The sequence below is a fragment of the Passer montanus genome, unplaced genomic scaffold, assembly GCF_014805655.1.
Source record: "Passer montanus isolate IOZ18808 unplaced genomic scaffold, ASM1480565v1 scaffold32, whole genome shotgun sequence".
NCBI lineage: Eukaryota > Metazoa > Chordata > Aves > Passeriformes > Passeridae > Passer > Passer montanus.
In genome coordinates, this window is record NW_024367930.1 from 7766280 (window position 1) to 7782416 (window position 16137).

The window sequence follows — 16137 nt, forward strand, 5'->3', positions numbered from 1 at the left end:
ACAGCAACTTGGATGTGCTGTGTTGTGTGTGGAAGAGGTGCCTTTCTGACTCTTTTTCAAAAACATCACTTAGGGTTGGAGTCACAAAGGGTCTGTTGAAGCCTTACACTGGGTATGGCTCTCCCTGCTCAGTCAAAGGCCTGGCTGCTCATGAGGAAATTATCCTCCTATTTTCTAGGATATGGTCTGAGGCAGCATTGGAGCATCTTTGATGCAATGCAATTCTCAGCACCATCCATGTGGGAAATTGCAACTCCAAATGTTCCACTTTAACACTTTGATCCACCCCTCCAACGCCCCTCCTTCATTCCAGTGCTCCCCATCCCTTCTCACATTATAAAATGTGCTTACTTATCTCCAGGGAGTCCCATCATCTCCTAATGGCTCAGCTCCCTCATGTGTAAGTACAGATAACATTCAAGGGTTGTGGGTTCTTTTTAATGGAAATATTTTCGAAGTCAATTGCTAATTTGCCTTGCAAGACTGCTAAGTATTATCACACCATATTCCCTTTCCCTTGCTAGAAAGTTTGGAGCAAACAGCCTGAAATCTGTTCCCTTCAAAGGCTCCCAAACCACCACTGCTGTTCCTTGCCCCATGCATCCCTGCCACCTCTTGTACAGCTTCAGTAGGGTGTAACACAGCCCTCAGCCATCACTGGCAAGTGGATTTCAGTACTGAATAAATGTCACATTTGTTACAGGTGATCTGCAGGACCAATGCAGCTCTGAAGTTTTTTTGCAGCACTTAATTGCCAGGCTTGTGAAGCTGGATGTCCTGCCAGCAGTTTGAGAAGCAACTTAAGCACCAAGGTTCTCTGAAAGGAGGGAAAGATGGAAATCATTGATGCTGGAAACCAGGATGGAAATCTGGGGACCCATGAGTCAGAGTGGAAGTTGAGAGACACCTTGTCTAAGCAAAGAGAAAGAAAAAAGGAAACAGCTGGAACAATTCTTTTGTCTGGATTTGTTTGGGGAGATTTTTGTTATTTATTTATTTTGTTGGTCTGTTCAGTTTGGGTTTTTTTTAAGGGAATAGTCATTTAAAAGTGTCCTAATAACTTCTGTAAAATATTAACACAAAATTAAGTTAGAGATTTTTTTTCAGTATGAAATTTAAAATGAGTGTCTGAGATATAGAGATTAAAACAAAATTAAGTTAGAGGGGTTTTTTTCAGTATGAAATTTAAAATGAGTGTCTGAGATACAGAAGGGAGAATCTATTTTCGCTTTGATGAACAATTAGAGACTTCTCACAGTCTATATTAAATCCAGAAGAATCTGGATATTGAATTTTAAATCCTTTCATTTATATTGATTCCATTGCAGAAAGATGTCATCAGGATTACCTTTCAAGGCATATCCTTACCCTTCCCATTAAAGTTCTCCAAATTAATTTTTTATGCTGCTACTGAAATGTTTTGTATCTCCCCCTATCACACAGTGCCTCTGAGACACTTAAATATCTTTTTCTGAGGTGTATGGACAAGCAGGGTGAAGTACAGCATTATTTCACCTCTTTAGAAGAAGGAAGTGGAGAAACTGAGGCTGAAGTTGGAACTGCACTGGCCACAGCGTGAAGAAGGAAAGAGGTGGGGTAGAGAGCCCACAAATAGGGCTCTCATGAGTGAGCAGGGTCAGGTTGTATAGACATGGTTTTGAAAAGAAAATATTCCTGGAAAATATTCCTAAAAAAGTTGGTGGCAGGAGAAATGCAGATGGTGGCGCAGGAGGGGCTGGCACGAAGCCACAGTAGCTCTGCCATCCCCCAGGGTCAGAGTGGGATGGACCTTCTCACTGGATCTGTGCAATTCCACTTCACAGCTACTCCAGTACAGCAGAGCTGGGCTCATGTTCAGGCCCTGTCCCAGGAGTGCTCTGAAAAGGACACTTGGAGGGTCTCACATTTATATTTTAGGGCCCAATTTCCATCCTATGGCACATTCCAAGTAAGAGACCTGTCAGGCTGTTTTCTGCAGCTTACTGGCTTGTTTGACTTTTGTCCTGGTGCACTCATCCATCAGGCTGCTTTTTTTTAATCCAAGTCCTTCACATTCCATTTTATCTAAGGAATATATTCACTACCATATCATGCATCTCTGAGCCTAGAAAGTAAGTAAATTCTCTCCCACACACCAAAAAATCCACAGGTGATCTGTAAGTCAACATCTTCTTCCTCTCCTCCTGGCAGTATTTTAAAGCTAAGCTGTCCTGTATTTTTCATCTTCCTATATAACTTTCAGCCAAGAAGCTTTTCCAGGCATGGGCAGGATATGTCACCAGAAGATCATGTGGAGAAGCCTCCAACGACGATTCACTCCTCCATCTGTTGTCTCATCTCTGTCCTTCCCCATTTCCCAGTCTCTAGTGCACTCTCCAGCTCCCAGCACCCTTGGTCAGTAAAAGGAGCAATAGCTGTGCAGTTGAAGGAACCGAAGGCTCCCCAAAGGAGGGCGTGCAGGGGTACCGAGGTGCCCAGCCAGGCACAGATGAGTGGCCTTTGTGGGAGCCTGCTGAGAACTTCAGGCAGTAAGAATGGGGGCAGGTAAAGTGACCACACAGCTGCAAGGCAGCCTCTCATGTCTATAGACAAGGAAGTAAGGAGGTCTGAAGGAAGAGCTTCCCTGAAGGCCACTCCCTAAAATCTCGTGGGAAAGTGCTCTGAGAGTCTGGTGCTCCTTGTGTTTTCACATGAAGTTTGAGCAATGTTGCAGTGCAGGCCTGTGAACATTCCATTTTTTCCCCTTTTTAAACGAGGCCTTTCACACAGCTGATAAGGAGAAATTTGGACATGCCTCAGGCTGGGAACATCTCTTTGTGCAGGGTTATGAGACGGCCAGAAGGATGGGTCATTGAAGGGTCATCCAGCAACGTATTTCCTAAGTGTACACCTAACCTGTAGGTGCTTCAGAGTAAATCCTTTTAGCTACTTCGATTTTACAAACGAGCTTTTTTACCTACAGATATGGAGGTAAAAATTGCTTAAGACATAAAACCCTAAAGAACAGGTAAGCAGACAAGGGCTGTGTGTGTAATTGTGGTCTTGTCCTGCTCTGTGGAATGTGGGAAGCAACCCAGAATTGCTGAGTGGTGACAGTGAGAGCTGTGCAGTCTGCTGGCATGGCCCTCCAGTCACTGAGAGCAGCCTGCTCACAGAAACCTGCTGTTGCATCTCTTCTGGGGATGAAAAAAGCTGCTGCAGGCTGTTTCCCACAAGAGCTCTGATTCATAGTCAATGTGATTCCTCTCATGGGGAAGATTTTTACATTTGCTTAGGAAAAACAAAGAACATAAGCCTCCTATAAAGTTTTTCCCCTCTAGAAACTCTGTACAAAAGTGTTAAAGTCAGCAGCCAGGAAATGTCTGCATGACTTTGCCTTGCTTCCTGCAGCTAAGGAAAAGCTCAGAACCTAAATATGGGACATTTCCACCTAATTTTTGAGTGCTTAAATTTATGACCTGACGTGCTCCCAGTGAACAGCAGCTGCTGACCCGGGAGCTCTGCTTAACATCACATCTGGCTCCTGCCTGTGGCCAGTGTGCTCCATCAAAACACCAGGTTTAAAACCAAAGATCAACTTGATGTCAGAAGGCACCATTTAGATGTGTAGGAAAACCTTGAAGTCCACTGGACTGACCCTTTTCTGTCATTTTCTAGGAACACTGAGCACTGATTTCCCTTAGGGTTTAAGAGTGCCAAGACCAAGGCTGATTAACTTGTAAATCCTGCCTGCTGCATCAGGATTATCAACCCACTGCTGCCACAACCTGGTTCTTGGAAGTTCATCTCCAGGACAGTTATTTCCTTGTGTTTGCTCCTCAGAGATTTTTAGCAACTCTCCAAACCCTTCTATATCACACCTCCTTTCATAGATGGCTTGCGACACTGCAGTGCAACAACACTGCAAAGCCAAGTGACCAAATGGACCTTTGTCAAGGTCCTTTAAAAAGCCCACAGGACAAAGCAGAGGCTTTCCCATGAAGCAAATGTGTCAGAGTCAATAGGGAAGGAGAATAATTTGGCTGAGAATAATTTAAAAGCTTTAATTGTGAGGAGCAAAGAGGCCAAATGCTAGACATGGCCCCCTCAGCCTTGGTGAGCTGGGTCCTGCTTTAAGCTTTTTCCAGAAGATGCTAAAAGGTAGAAACTCAAATATGTCCTTTCAGGAGCCACCTCTCCTGCCAAAAGGAGGAGTGAGCTCCCTGCAGAAGCCACCACAGTGAAGTCTCACCAGCCACAGCCACCACAGGGACCATGTGCTGTCCCCTGGCCAGGGGAGGTCTGAGGCTGGCACGTGTCAGCAGGAGACAGGAGGCAGCACTTTGTTGTGAGGAAGTGGCCAAGGCTCCATCTGCAGTGGGCAGGGAAGAGCTTCACCATCCTTCACTTTGCACAGGTATAAATGTCCTTACCAAGAAATAAATCTGGACCAAATCAGTCACTGGTGATATTACTAGGGAAGCAGGACCCTTCCTCACAAAATTTGGGCTTCTGAGAGGACCCCAAGATGTGTAAGGTGTATCCACCCTTCTGTGAGAATTGCTCACTGCTTCTGTACCCTCTCCTTAGTTGCTGCCTTCCTTGGCACTGCCTGGGCACAAAGGCACTACCAGCTGGGCCAGCAGAGCTTGCACCAGGAGCATCTTGAAATAAAACTGCTATTCAGGTTTGCTCCCACTGGGGCAGGAGGAACACAGCCACCACTTCAGCTTCTGAACAACTATAGCACAACAGATGTTCTTGGGAAATCCAAAATCCATCAGACTCAAAACCACCTCATCCTCCTCCAGGGTTGTCAAAAAAACGCAAACTTTTGAAAACCAGTGAGAGCACAGTGAGGCACTGCTGATTGCCAACATGAAGTTACCAGGCACATGCCTCACAAAAATGCTCCACGCAAGGCAGAATTCCATGTGTAGGTATCCAATTCCTCCATCTTCCTCCAGTCTTATCCCAATGCATCTTTTTATCTGCCAAGTAATCACCTTTCTAGAGCTCTCCATGAGCTGAGGAACCTCTGGGCTACAGACCAGCCTCATTAACTTCCCTACAGCTCACACATGGGTTATGAAGGGAGCTCAGCTCATTTCCCACACCAGCAGCCCCTGTGAACTCATGAGCCAAAGCAAGGGCCCCTGCAGCACCTGTGACTCCATCACCTGCTCAGGAGGCTGCGGGTGCTTCTCTAGGGTTTGGTGCCTCTGCACTTATTTACGCCCGCAGCAGAATAAATGGAATCTGGCCTTTCCAAGCTTTATTTCTAGAGCTATGAAATAATTTCAGCCTCCAAACATATTTATAGCAGGCAAACACTAGCTGGTACAAAAAAGTGAGTGTGTTCTTGGGTATACTACTGCCTCTCACCTCATGTAATATTCATTTGACTAAGGCAACTCTGTTGCATCTTTGCCTGTATTTTGCAGTTATCCAGTGAGAGTTTCTTGGGGAATCTGGTGCTGCTCAAATTAAAAAAGGGCAGCAAAATTGTGCCTGATTGAAAAGGACAAAGTTGCAGCAAGGATTGAGAATGAAAGCTGGAGCCAAGGTCTTCAGCTAATTTCTTCAATGACCAGAAATAAGTGCCTGCACCTTCCATTATCAACAGGGAATGTTGAGCAATTAAAGGTACATTTTTGGTCTGACGTTCTGAGTTCTTAGTCATTCACTTGACTTCTTGAAACATCCTTGAAATCTCCCTCAGTCTGAGAGTCAACCCCACTTTTTTCTGGGTTTAGTTTTGCATACAGACAGAAAAGCTGTTCAACTGTGTGTGTTTGCATGGGAATTTATTTAGTTGTTGAGAAATTAGTTATTATTGAGTTGTTAGAAATGAGGTGATATCTCAGAAAATTACAGTAATAAAAATACTGCAAGAATATTTTACTGTTTCTCTCTAAAACCCTCAGTTACAACATCTCCTTTGGTGTGGCACTGCTGTCAAGACTAGTGAGCCATGCCAGAGAACTTTGCTTTCCTTTCAGCAGCAAAATGTGTGGTCATCTGCAGCCCAGAGCAGCAGGTGCTGGGTTAGGGGGCAGCTCAGCGCCTTTCACACTCAACCTATTTCTTTTGCAGGTGCTGAAGTGCTGACATGTTCCCCTTCTAGGGCACTGGTCATTAACTGCTGCATGAAAAATCTCACCTGGGTGGAAAATTCAACCCTCCATTCCTGGCGCTGCTGGGGCAGGGCGCTGCCTGAAGTGCCCCCACCCAGGACATGCACAGAACCCAACCCTCCTTGGAAGCAGCTCCCATCCCTGCCACAGGCACGATGACCACACGCTGTATTTGTGCTTGCTGTGGTGAGTGAACCAGGCTTATGCAGCAGCAAGGCTCAGGCAAGGGATGCATAACTGCCTGGTGTGCCACAGGGAGAAACTGAAACACCCTAAAAAAGTCAATGGACTTTTGGAGGTCAGTGCATCATGTGGGCACCCCCTGCAGGCATCACCTGAATATGGGCTCATCTGTAGACCTCCAGGATGCATGGCCTGCAGAACACCAACTCCTAGACAAAGACCCATGGCTACATCTCACTGATGCCAGCTGCAGGCCCAGAGGACACAGGCTGTTCCTGTGAGATGCCCAACAGGGAGCAAGGCAAAGAGCACTGGAGAAGTGGGCCTGGCTATGCAGAGGGACAAGTTGTGCTTTGCTAGCTCCTGAAAACTATTGAGCAGGAAGAAAATCCAACACTGAATGTTGCACCAAACAAAAATACAAAGTCAAGCTCCAGGAAGCTCTTCTGGGCCAAAATTACCTTGCTAGGAGCATAAGGAAGAAGGAAAGAAAGGATGAGGGTGTGCCAATGTGGGGCTGTGGAGGAACAGTGTCTCTCCAGGCTGGGGCAGAGGCACCACTCAGGTCTCATTGCAGGTCGCATAGGGGTCACATAGGGACCAGCTCCAGCAGCTTTTGCAGGTGTAGAATGGAATTTGAGACTTGCCAAGAATGTCCACCTTGTCCCTCATTTTGGGGCCTCTCTTATTACCTCATTTACAAGCAGGCAAAGGAAAATAACCATCATCTGCCTGTCCCCCTCCCAGCAAAACCCCATTCAGCTGCATTTTAGCAAAGAGCTTTTCCAGTATTAAAAGTACACTTTATTTTCTGTACAATTCTCATCCAAATCTCCAGGTGTGGAAATGTCCACTGTGTCCCTGGATAAAGTTGCAGATCATTCTGCTGCCATGAAGCTCCGTCCAGAACTGTCCAGGAGGGGCACAAAGCCAGGACCACCAAAATCAAGTGCTGATGCTTTCTAGGTGCAGGGAGGAGAGCAGGAAGGAGAGGGAGGGGAAGGCAGTCCTGCTCTGCCATGGAGTCGTGAGTGACCAGAGCCTTCCCTGGGTGGCAGGAGAGGCACCCTCAAGTTCACGTCATCGTTCGTGCTTAGCGTGGGAGTCGTTGCGTTCAACCGTCACCCCGTTCCCATTCCGCGTCACCTCCTTCCTGTTCCAGTCCTTTTCCAGGTAAAACTCAGCGAGCACGGGGCAGTGCTCTGAAGCCACCCCACCCCAGGACCAGTTGTCGGGGATCCATGGGTTTGTGAGCCCTTCTCGCACGACAGCCCAGTGGCCTGCATCAAAGAGAGTCACAGGGAAAACGTTAGGAGACACTGCCCAAAGCAAGGCTAACCTAACTGAAGTTACACAACTTCACTCAAGCAACTCTACCTGTGAAAACCTTTTTCAAGCTCCGACTGATCCAGATGTTATCCAGCGACTTGGACCCTTGTGGGTTCTTTGTGCTGATGTTGGTGAAGGTGCTGGAAGGGACCAGGTGGTGAAACTTCTCCTTCCTCAGGATGTCATGGTCACTGCTGTCTGGGGCCTGGTTAAAATCTCCAAGGATTATTACATCTTTTTCTCCTAGAAAACAAAAAAATTAGAAAAAGATGTGAGGAATGGACATCCATCACTCAAGTACAATTAATGGAAAGAGGAAAAATACAAATAGTGAATAAACAAAATGATTGTATTCTGAACTCCTGAAAGGAATGCTGTTTAAAGCCCTTTTCACTCACTGTTGACTCATGGTCATTCTCTTCATGACAATAAAATCAGCCAGTACAAATTTGATGCTTGTTTTTAAATATAATCTCATTTATTATAGGGTCATAGAATCATAGAAAATGCTGAGTTGGAAGGGCCTCATAAAGGTCATCGAGGCCAACTCCTGGTCCTGCACAGGACACCCCAAGTCACACCATGTGCCTGAGAGCATTGTCCAAACACTTCTTGAACTCAAGCAGGCTTTGGGCTGTGATCACTTCTCTGGCAGCCTGTCCTCAGCCACTCTCTGGGTGAGGAACTTCTTCCTAACACCCAACCTAAACCTCCTCCGAACCCAGCTTCAGGCCATTCCCTCAGGTCCTGTCCCTGGGCACAAAAGTGAAGAGTGCCCAGGAACATGTGCCCCTCCTCTCCCCCTCCTGAGGATGTTCAAGATCACAATGAGATCTTCCCTCAGTCTCCTCTCCTCCAGGCTGAAGAGACCAAGTGACCTCAGCTGCTCTTCATTAAACTTCCCCTTAAGGCCCTTCACCATCCTCATGGCATTCCTCTGGACACTCTCTAACAGCTTAATGTCTTTTTAATATTGTGACACCCCAAACTGCCCCCAGAATTCCAAGTGAGGCCACCCCAGAGCAGAGCAGGACAATCCCCCAGCTGGCCATGCTGTGCCTGATGCTCCCCAGGGTTGCCCTCCTGGCTGCCAGGGCACTGCTGACTCATGTTCAATTTCCCATCAACCAGGATCCCCAGGTCTTTTTTCCACAGTGCTGCACTTCAGCCTCTCATTCCCCAGTCTGTGCACACAACCAGGATTGCCCCATCCCAGGTGCAGAATCTGAAACTTGTTGATCTTCATATGGTTGGTGATTTTCCACCTCTCTAGTTTGTTGAGGTCTCTCTGCACGACCTGTCTGCCCTCAAGGGAGCTGACAGTTCCTTACAATGTAGTGTTTTCAAATTTAGTACTCCTTCAAGTCCCATGTCCATTACTGAAGGTGCTGAAGAGAACTGGGCCAAGGATGGAGCCCTGTGGAACCCCACTAGTGACCGGATGCCAGCCTGATGTCACCCCATTCACTGTAATTTTTTGTGCCTCATCTGTGACCTGGCTGCTCACCCATCATGTAACAGTTATCCAGCTGTGTGCTGGATATTTTGTCTACAAGGATACTGTGAGAGACAGGCTTTACTGAAACCCAGAGATTAGCATCTTTTCCTTGCTACTCCCTGTTACTGATAAACTCAAAAGACAAGCAGTTTTAGTCTCAGGTTTTTAAAAATCTGTACCTTTTTGTTTTGTTTTTCTGCAAGAAATATCTTCTGTCTTTAACTTATGCAGACATTTTTTTAAAATAGATTTTCTTTAAGAGTCAAGGACACTTTTGTGAGGCACCCAGGAAGATGCAGTCTTATGCTGGTATACACCACAGTGCCAAAAGTGCAGTGCTCATTCTAAATTCTGCATTAAAAAAATCCCAAGGAAGAGGACCAAGGAGCAGTCTGCAAGCCTGAAGGCAGAAGATGAGTTGAGAAACCACACAGACACACCCTGACCACACCAACTTTCTTTTGCCTGGCTGACTGAAGGAATATTGCTCAACTTGGAACAGAAAATTACTTCAGTTACATTTTGTTTCCAACCCTAATGAGTGAGAATAGAAACTCCAGACTCTAATCTCATATCCACAATGTGTGTTCTCCTAGCCCCACAGATGTAGATGCAGACATCCCACCTGTGCCCTGGGATAAGAGGACAAAGCACATGCCTCCATGCCCATCTCAAACCACTGCCAGAAATGTCTGACAAGACAACTGAAGAAGAATGCTGAGACCTGACCAGAGACACTTCCATGTCACTGCTTGCCACTGGAGAAGGATGCTGATGGAGGCACAAATGCGCAAAAAAAAAATATCCCAAAGCTGACTTCAGAGGAGAGATCTATGAATAGCCTATAAACCTTTTCTTTCCTGGGATTGAAGTGTGAGAGGGGATGGGGTGGACAGACTTTCTCTACCATACTCAGTGCTCTGGATAAACCTCCTCATTTTTTGCTGTTGCTGTAGAAGTCGCTATCCAGGAGAGGGAGCACAAGCTCAACAAAATCTATTCCACTCCTGTCTTGCAGTGCAGGAAAGCTGAATTGGGAAAAGGCAAGAAGACAGCAAGCGAGATTGAAGGCATATTACTTACAAATACTTCAAAACATGGTGCTTGCTAAGGTGCAGAGCAGCAATGAATAGTTAGTGAAATTATTGGTGGTTTCTCTACCCTTTGTAGACTACCCTTTGTGACTATAAATCATATTGCAAATAACATGAAGTTTAAATATTATTCTATAAAGCATTCATTACAGCAGTCTTCCTACCTTTGAAGGAAAAAAACCCACCTGAATCTGAACCTGAGTTATTTTAAGCTCCATCAGAACCCAAAATAAAAATCAGTCCTTGTCTAATGGGATGACCGTGCCTGCTGTGAGCTGGTAGTTGTGCATGCATCTCGTGACAAAGAGCTCTTGCAAGATTTCTGCAGCAGTCTTCCCACCTTTGAAGGAAAAAAAAAAAACCACCTGAATCTGAACCTGAGTTATTTTAAGCTCCATCAGAACCCAAAATAAAAATCAGTCCTTGTCTAATGGGATGACCGTGCCTGCTGTGAGCTGGTAGTTGTGCATGCATCTCGTGACAAAGAGCTCTTGCAAGATTTCTTGCTTGGCAGGACCAGGAAGCCTGAAATGTAACTTTGGTCCTTCAGTGCTAACACTTGCTTAATGGCCCAGGCAGCACTTGGCTCCTTCCATGCTTTCATCTCCAACCTAGATGGGAAAAGGCCATTACTGAAACCTCTGGAGCACATCCTTGGTATTTAAAAATGATAGACAGGCTGGGATCTTAACAGCAGTATCTTGATTATACACAAAATCTGTTCTATTCTATCCTAAACTACTCATGCTTTTTTTTAGCAAATCTTCAAGACTACCTCCCTTACATGAAAAATCTATGAAAAAACCCCACTGTACTTACAAGTGAAAATTTTAACTGATGGAAAATTTTAACCTTTCCATTCTAGAGGGGTTAGAAATAGCAGAGGATAAAAGACCCAGCACTTGGATGCATGCTTGGAAGGAGGTAAGAAATCAGCCTGCAGCTGATTGCCCAGGGAGGGAATCACTATATTCGTCGCCCATTGAAAATTTGGGTGCAGAAAAACTAAGCATAAAATCATCAGAAGTGTTAAGTTGACAGACAGAATAGGCTGGAGCATGTTAAAGAAGCTGAAACCCCATTTGCCATTGGGGAGGGAAAGGAGTGCTTTTGGTTCCCCTCTGAGAGGAGCTTCTGGGGCTCCTCAGACTGCAGTAGGGTGGGGAATACATCAGGCAGCCCTGTGCTAAGCAAGGAAGAGCAAGCAACCAGTCTTCTAGACAACCACCAACTTCATTTCCCCTTAGTCCTGGCTCACTCTCAGCTCTGCTCCCACCTCTGCCAGCTCCTGCAATAAAATCATGCACGCCAGCGCTGCAGTTTCGTGTCTTGTCTGCCTCCCAAGATCCTGACAGACATCCAGCCATGAGAGGGAAGGAAGTGAACCCGCCTGGATCCTCCTGAGTGTGTGACTCTGTCTAACTGGACCAACTGGACACTCTCAGCAGAGGCAGGGAGCAGAGCTGCCCACAGCAGCTGCAGCTCTCAGGGGTCTCATGGATGAGCCCCAATGGCTCTCAGCCCAACTTAGCAAAAGTTCTGGAAGAAATCATGCCCTTGCTCATAATGAGGGATGATAACTGATCAAAACCTGCAATCATGATGCCCACAGTTACAATCAGATGGAGAGAAAAATAGAAAATTAAGACAATGCTACTGGTGCTGTGCTGTGATTTTCCTCTTTTGGAGGAAATGAGTTTAAGATTGGCAGGGCTTGATTCTGCTCCTCAGGAGCCAGAGGCTCCTCGGCCGATGCAATCTGGTCCTCCTCCTCCTCCAACAGTCAGAGCAGCAGGAGCTCTTTTAACAACCAATCTTTTGCTGCAAAGGTCCCTGACACAGACTGTACTGTCCACAAGGACCCAGAGCCTCCATCTGTTGGGACATGGTGGCATAAAGCCCACAGCAGCCAGGCACGTGTCCTGTTTATGACCTCTCAGTGGTGCTCTCACACACATTCACACCCTCTGGGCCCAAAGCAACTGTGCCCTTGTCAATGGAGAACTCCTCAGGTGAAAAAATAAGTCTGGTCTGTTTGCAAAGGCATCTTCAAATTCACTAAAGCACCGGCAAATTTTGGCACTGCCTGCGGTGGCTCTTGGCCAGCAAAGCAAAGCAGAAGCTTAACTCAGCCCTCTGCTGCAGTGGCTGAGCTCTGGTGTGCCAAGGCAATCAGCTGAGGGACTGACAGTGCCTGCAGAAGGTCTGCAGTGTTGAAATCTGCCTCTCTGCAGGAACTGGGAAACCCTCCGTTGCTTCATGGCAGGGCAAGGGGACATATGTGGGAAACACTCCCTGATTTTACCATGCCCTGGATGATTTCCCTCATTAATTCAACAGACTCTTAATTGCTCAAATCCTTCCTGGACAGAGTGACACATATATGATGAGATGGATGTGTTGTTACATTGGCTGCTAAGAAGTCTTGTCAGAAGTCTTGTAAGCCCAGTGCCTGATGCATGGGAAACCCATGGAATACAGCCAAGCCACATGGGAGAAGATATCACAGAATCACAGCATGGTTTGTATTGGAAGGGACCTTTTAAGATCATCTAGTTTGAACTCCCTGCCATGGGCAGGGACACATCCTACTAGACCAGGTTATTCAAAGCCCCATCCAACTTGGCCTTGAATACTGAAAAGGAGGAGCATCCACAGCTGCTCTGGGCAACTTGTGCTTCAGCACCCTCACAATCAAGAATTTCTTCCTAACATCTCATCTAAAATGACCCTCTTTCAGTTTAAGGCCATTCCCCCTTGCTCCGTCACTACATGTCCTCGTAAAAAGTCCCTCTTCAGCTCTCTCGTGGGCCCCTTTCAGGTACTGGAAGACTGCTGTAAGATATTCCCTAAATCTTCTCTTCTTCAGACTGAACAACCCCAGATACCTCAGCCTTTCTTCACAGGAGAGGTGTTCTAGCCCTCTGATCATCTTCATGGCCCTCCTGTGCACTTGCTCCCACAGGTCCATGTCCTTCCTACACTGGGGATGCCAGAGCTGGATGCAGCACTGCAGGTGGGGTCACAGGGGAGCAGATTAGAGAGACAGAACCCCCTCCCTCACCCTGCTGGCCATGCTGCTTTGATGCAGCCAGGGATGAGGCTGACTTTCTGGGCTGCAAGTGCACATGGCTGGGTCATGTCTAGCTACTCATTCACCAGCACTTGCAAGCTCTTCTCCTCAGGACTCTCTCAATCCACCCAGCACCCTGGTCCCTGGGTCCAGCCACTCCCAGGACTTCCAGAATAACCTCTGTGTGCTGCCCACGGTCACCACACTGGAGATTAACTGGTGGGGCTTTGAGAGAACACAGAAGAGCTGCTGCAGAGAGTTAGCTGTGAGCAGCTAAGAGCCACTGCATCTCTCCAGTACTGATGAAAGGAAAAAAAGAGGGAAAAAGGAACCAGGACCCACCAATCAAAGGGGAGAAATATGGGGATACTATGCCCTGCGTTAAGGGAGGCTGTACATAGTAAACAATGTTGCTCAAATGCTCACCTGCCTCTTAGTAAGAATAAAAGATAATAGAGCAGTCATCTGTTAGCAAAATGGGAACAGAAATTCACATTTACTGCAGTGCACCCAGACAAACCAGTCCTTACTGCCCATATTTTGTGGACTAATTTGGAAGAAACTGAAGGATGGTGGTAATTTTAAGCATGAAATTCATTTTGGCAGGGTAATTCAGTACTTCAAAGTCACATGTGTGCACTACCATTTCCTTAGGAGACCACACCTGCATCCCACAAGTTTGGAGGAATCCGAATTTCTTCTTTTGTGAAAGACTAAGCCAAGAACAAGCATGCTCCAGTAATGTAGCTGCCATATGAAAATTAAAACATGAAATAAAGAGAACACCAACAGTCTAAATTTAGATGCAGTAGAAGTGCAGCTCAGTTGACTTCAGAAGAGCTACACATTTATCCCATGTTTCAGTTCAGCCTTTGGGGATTAAACAAATGATCTTTTTGTTTGCCTTCATCCTTTCCAATTTTAAAGTACGTGGACAAATACTTAAATCAGTAGCACTCAAAATAGCTCTGACTGGCTTCTGCAGCTCAAAAGGAACTACAATAGAACACACAGAAAAACACTCTTGAGTTATACAAGAGGGACATTAACACTTCCAAGTGACCAAACTTGCTGAGCCGGGCCAAGTTGAAAATCATCACACGAATAACCTTGCAACCCTTTCACATCTTTCTTAAGCAGTAAACAAAGGGCTAGACTTTTTGTGTTCCAGTTAGAAGATCAGGAACATTTACAATGTAAACTGCTTTGTTCTGCTTCGCAGGAAGTTAAACATAATTTGCAAGCTTCAAAGTAAAAAGCAAATTCACAGAAATGAAGTAAAGAAATCCAGCTGCCTATTTCAGTCCCTTCATTTCAAGCTCAGGGTCTAAATTCTGGTGTCATTTCATCCTGATCTAAAGCCAGAGCAACTTATTTGAAATCAACACGATCATTCTACATATTCCATTCAAGTACTAAAGCTGGATTTGGTCTCTTTTCTCATTAGCAGCCATCTGCAAATTTGCCTTGGGTTTTCCAAAGAGCTTCCAATTATCCAAAAATTAAATATATAGAACCTATTTTTCTTGGAAGAAAAAAAAAAATTAAGCTTTGCTCTGATAACAGGTAGGTGTCATTTCCACAAAGCACTTAAAATAGGGTCTCAATTCTAGTGACTTTTCTTTCCTTTGGCAGAACTTGCTGTTACAGTAGCACAAAACCAGAAGGAACTTAATTTGAAAAAATTGAGTCAAAGCCAGTGGGATCGCCTGTGCTGTCTGTATTAAGTAGGAAAGACTGTAAGACAATGAGCAAGGGAAAAGCACATTTGTCGCGCTATGCATCACAGAAATATGGGCAAAGAATATTGTGAGGCTGATAAGGGTATTTCTGAAATGCTCACTGAGACAAGTTCGCTCTTTTAAAAATTCCTTTGAATTAGATAGCATGCACGTGACAGCTGGCAGGAAAAACCCCTGCCTTACCTTTCAGAGTCTCCTGCAAACTCTGTGCACAGGCTGCCAGTTTGTGGCTGTCGTGGTTCTTCCCGGTGTTCTCTCCTGCGGAGGGCGGCAGGGCCAGGTGAAGGTTAACCATGGTCAGATCATTCATTCCAACCTGGAATGGGGGGCAAGGAGGAGAAATCAATGCCGTGCACCTGGGGAATGGAAGGTCACAGTGCACAACCACGTGCCAGCTCCCAGTACTTTCAGTAAATCTGGGGCAGTAGGACTCACACTGCTGTGTCTGTGGTGTGTCTTGGTGTGTCTCAGTGTGGGGAGGAAGAGGAGGGAGGCATTTGCATTTTGCAGCTTTGTTTGCAGTAACCTCATACCCTCTCAGTTCTGGGGAAACTGGTTTGCATTAGCAAACAGCTTCCTTTCACCACTGTGGTGAAAAAGTCAGCAGAAAAGAAGTCAGCTGCTTATGAAAATCAGTTTATGCAAAACCAGTTGTTAATAAGCTACAAATAATCTCATGGTCATTACAGAGGCTAATTACTACTGTCTTGTGATTAGCCCCAGCTTGTCACAGAGAATAACCAAGAAACTTAATGTACCTTGAAAGGAGTTGTTGGCTCCCTGCAATCTCCTGTTTACCTTCTGAGAATTACTTTGACCTATTTGTATGATCAATTAATTACTAATAATTTATTAATAATTATTCAATTAATGATGCTTCTCACAAAGCATTACCAGAGATTTCAAGTTCCCTAAACTGGACTCTTTCACCACATCCTGTGTGGAGATGGGCTCTCTCTGCCCATATGTTTGCTCCAGCATATGCCCAAGAACTGGTTCCAGAAGTGATGATGTTCTTTTAGATAGGATTAGCCCTAGTGAAAAAGCTTTAAAATGGAAACTCTGAAGTGTGACAGCAATATAACATAGGCCAGCCCAAGTC

At 45.7% G+C, this 16137-nt stretch overlaps 1 protein-coding gene across 1 annotated transcript in view; it reads right to left on the reverse strand.

Annotated features, from left to right (window-relative positions):
• Positions 1-7080: 7080 nt before the first annotated feature.
• EEPD1 (endonuclease/exonuclease/phosphatase family domain containing 1) overlaps positions 7081-16137 on the reverse strand; it is a 62413-nt gene continuing 53356 nt past the window's right edge. Inside the window, exons 5-7 of the mRNA XM_039715101.1 lie at positions 15219-15351; positions 7677-7871; positions 7081-7579 (exon numbers count right to left, since the gene is read on the reverse strand). Coding sequence (XP_039571035.1) covers positions 7380-7579; positions 7677-7871; positions 15219-15351 — 528 coding nt within the window. The 3' untranslated portion in view covers positions 7081-7379. The remainder of the gene's footprint in view (positions 7580-7676; positions 7872-15218; positions 15352-16137) is intronic.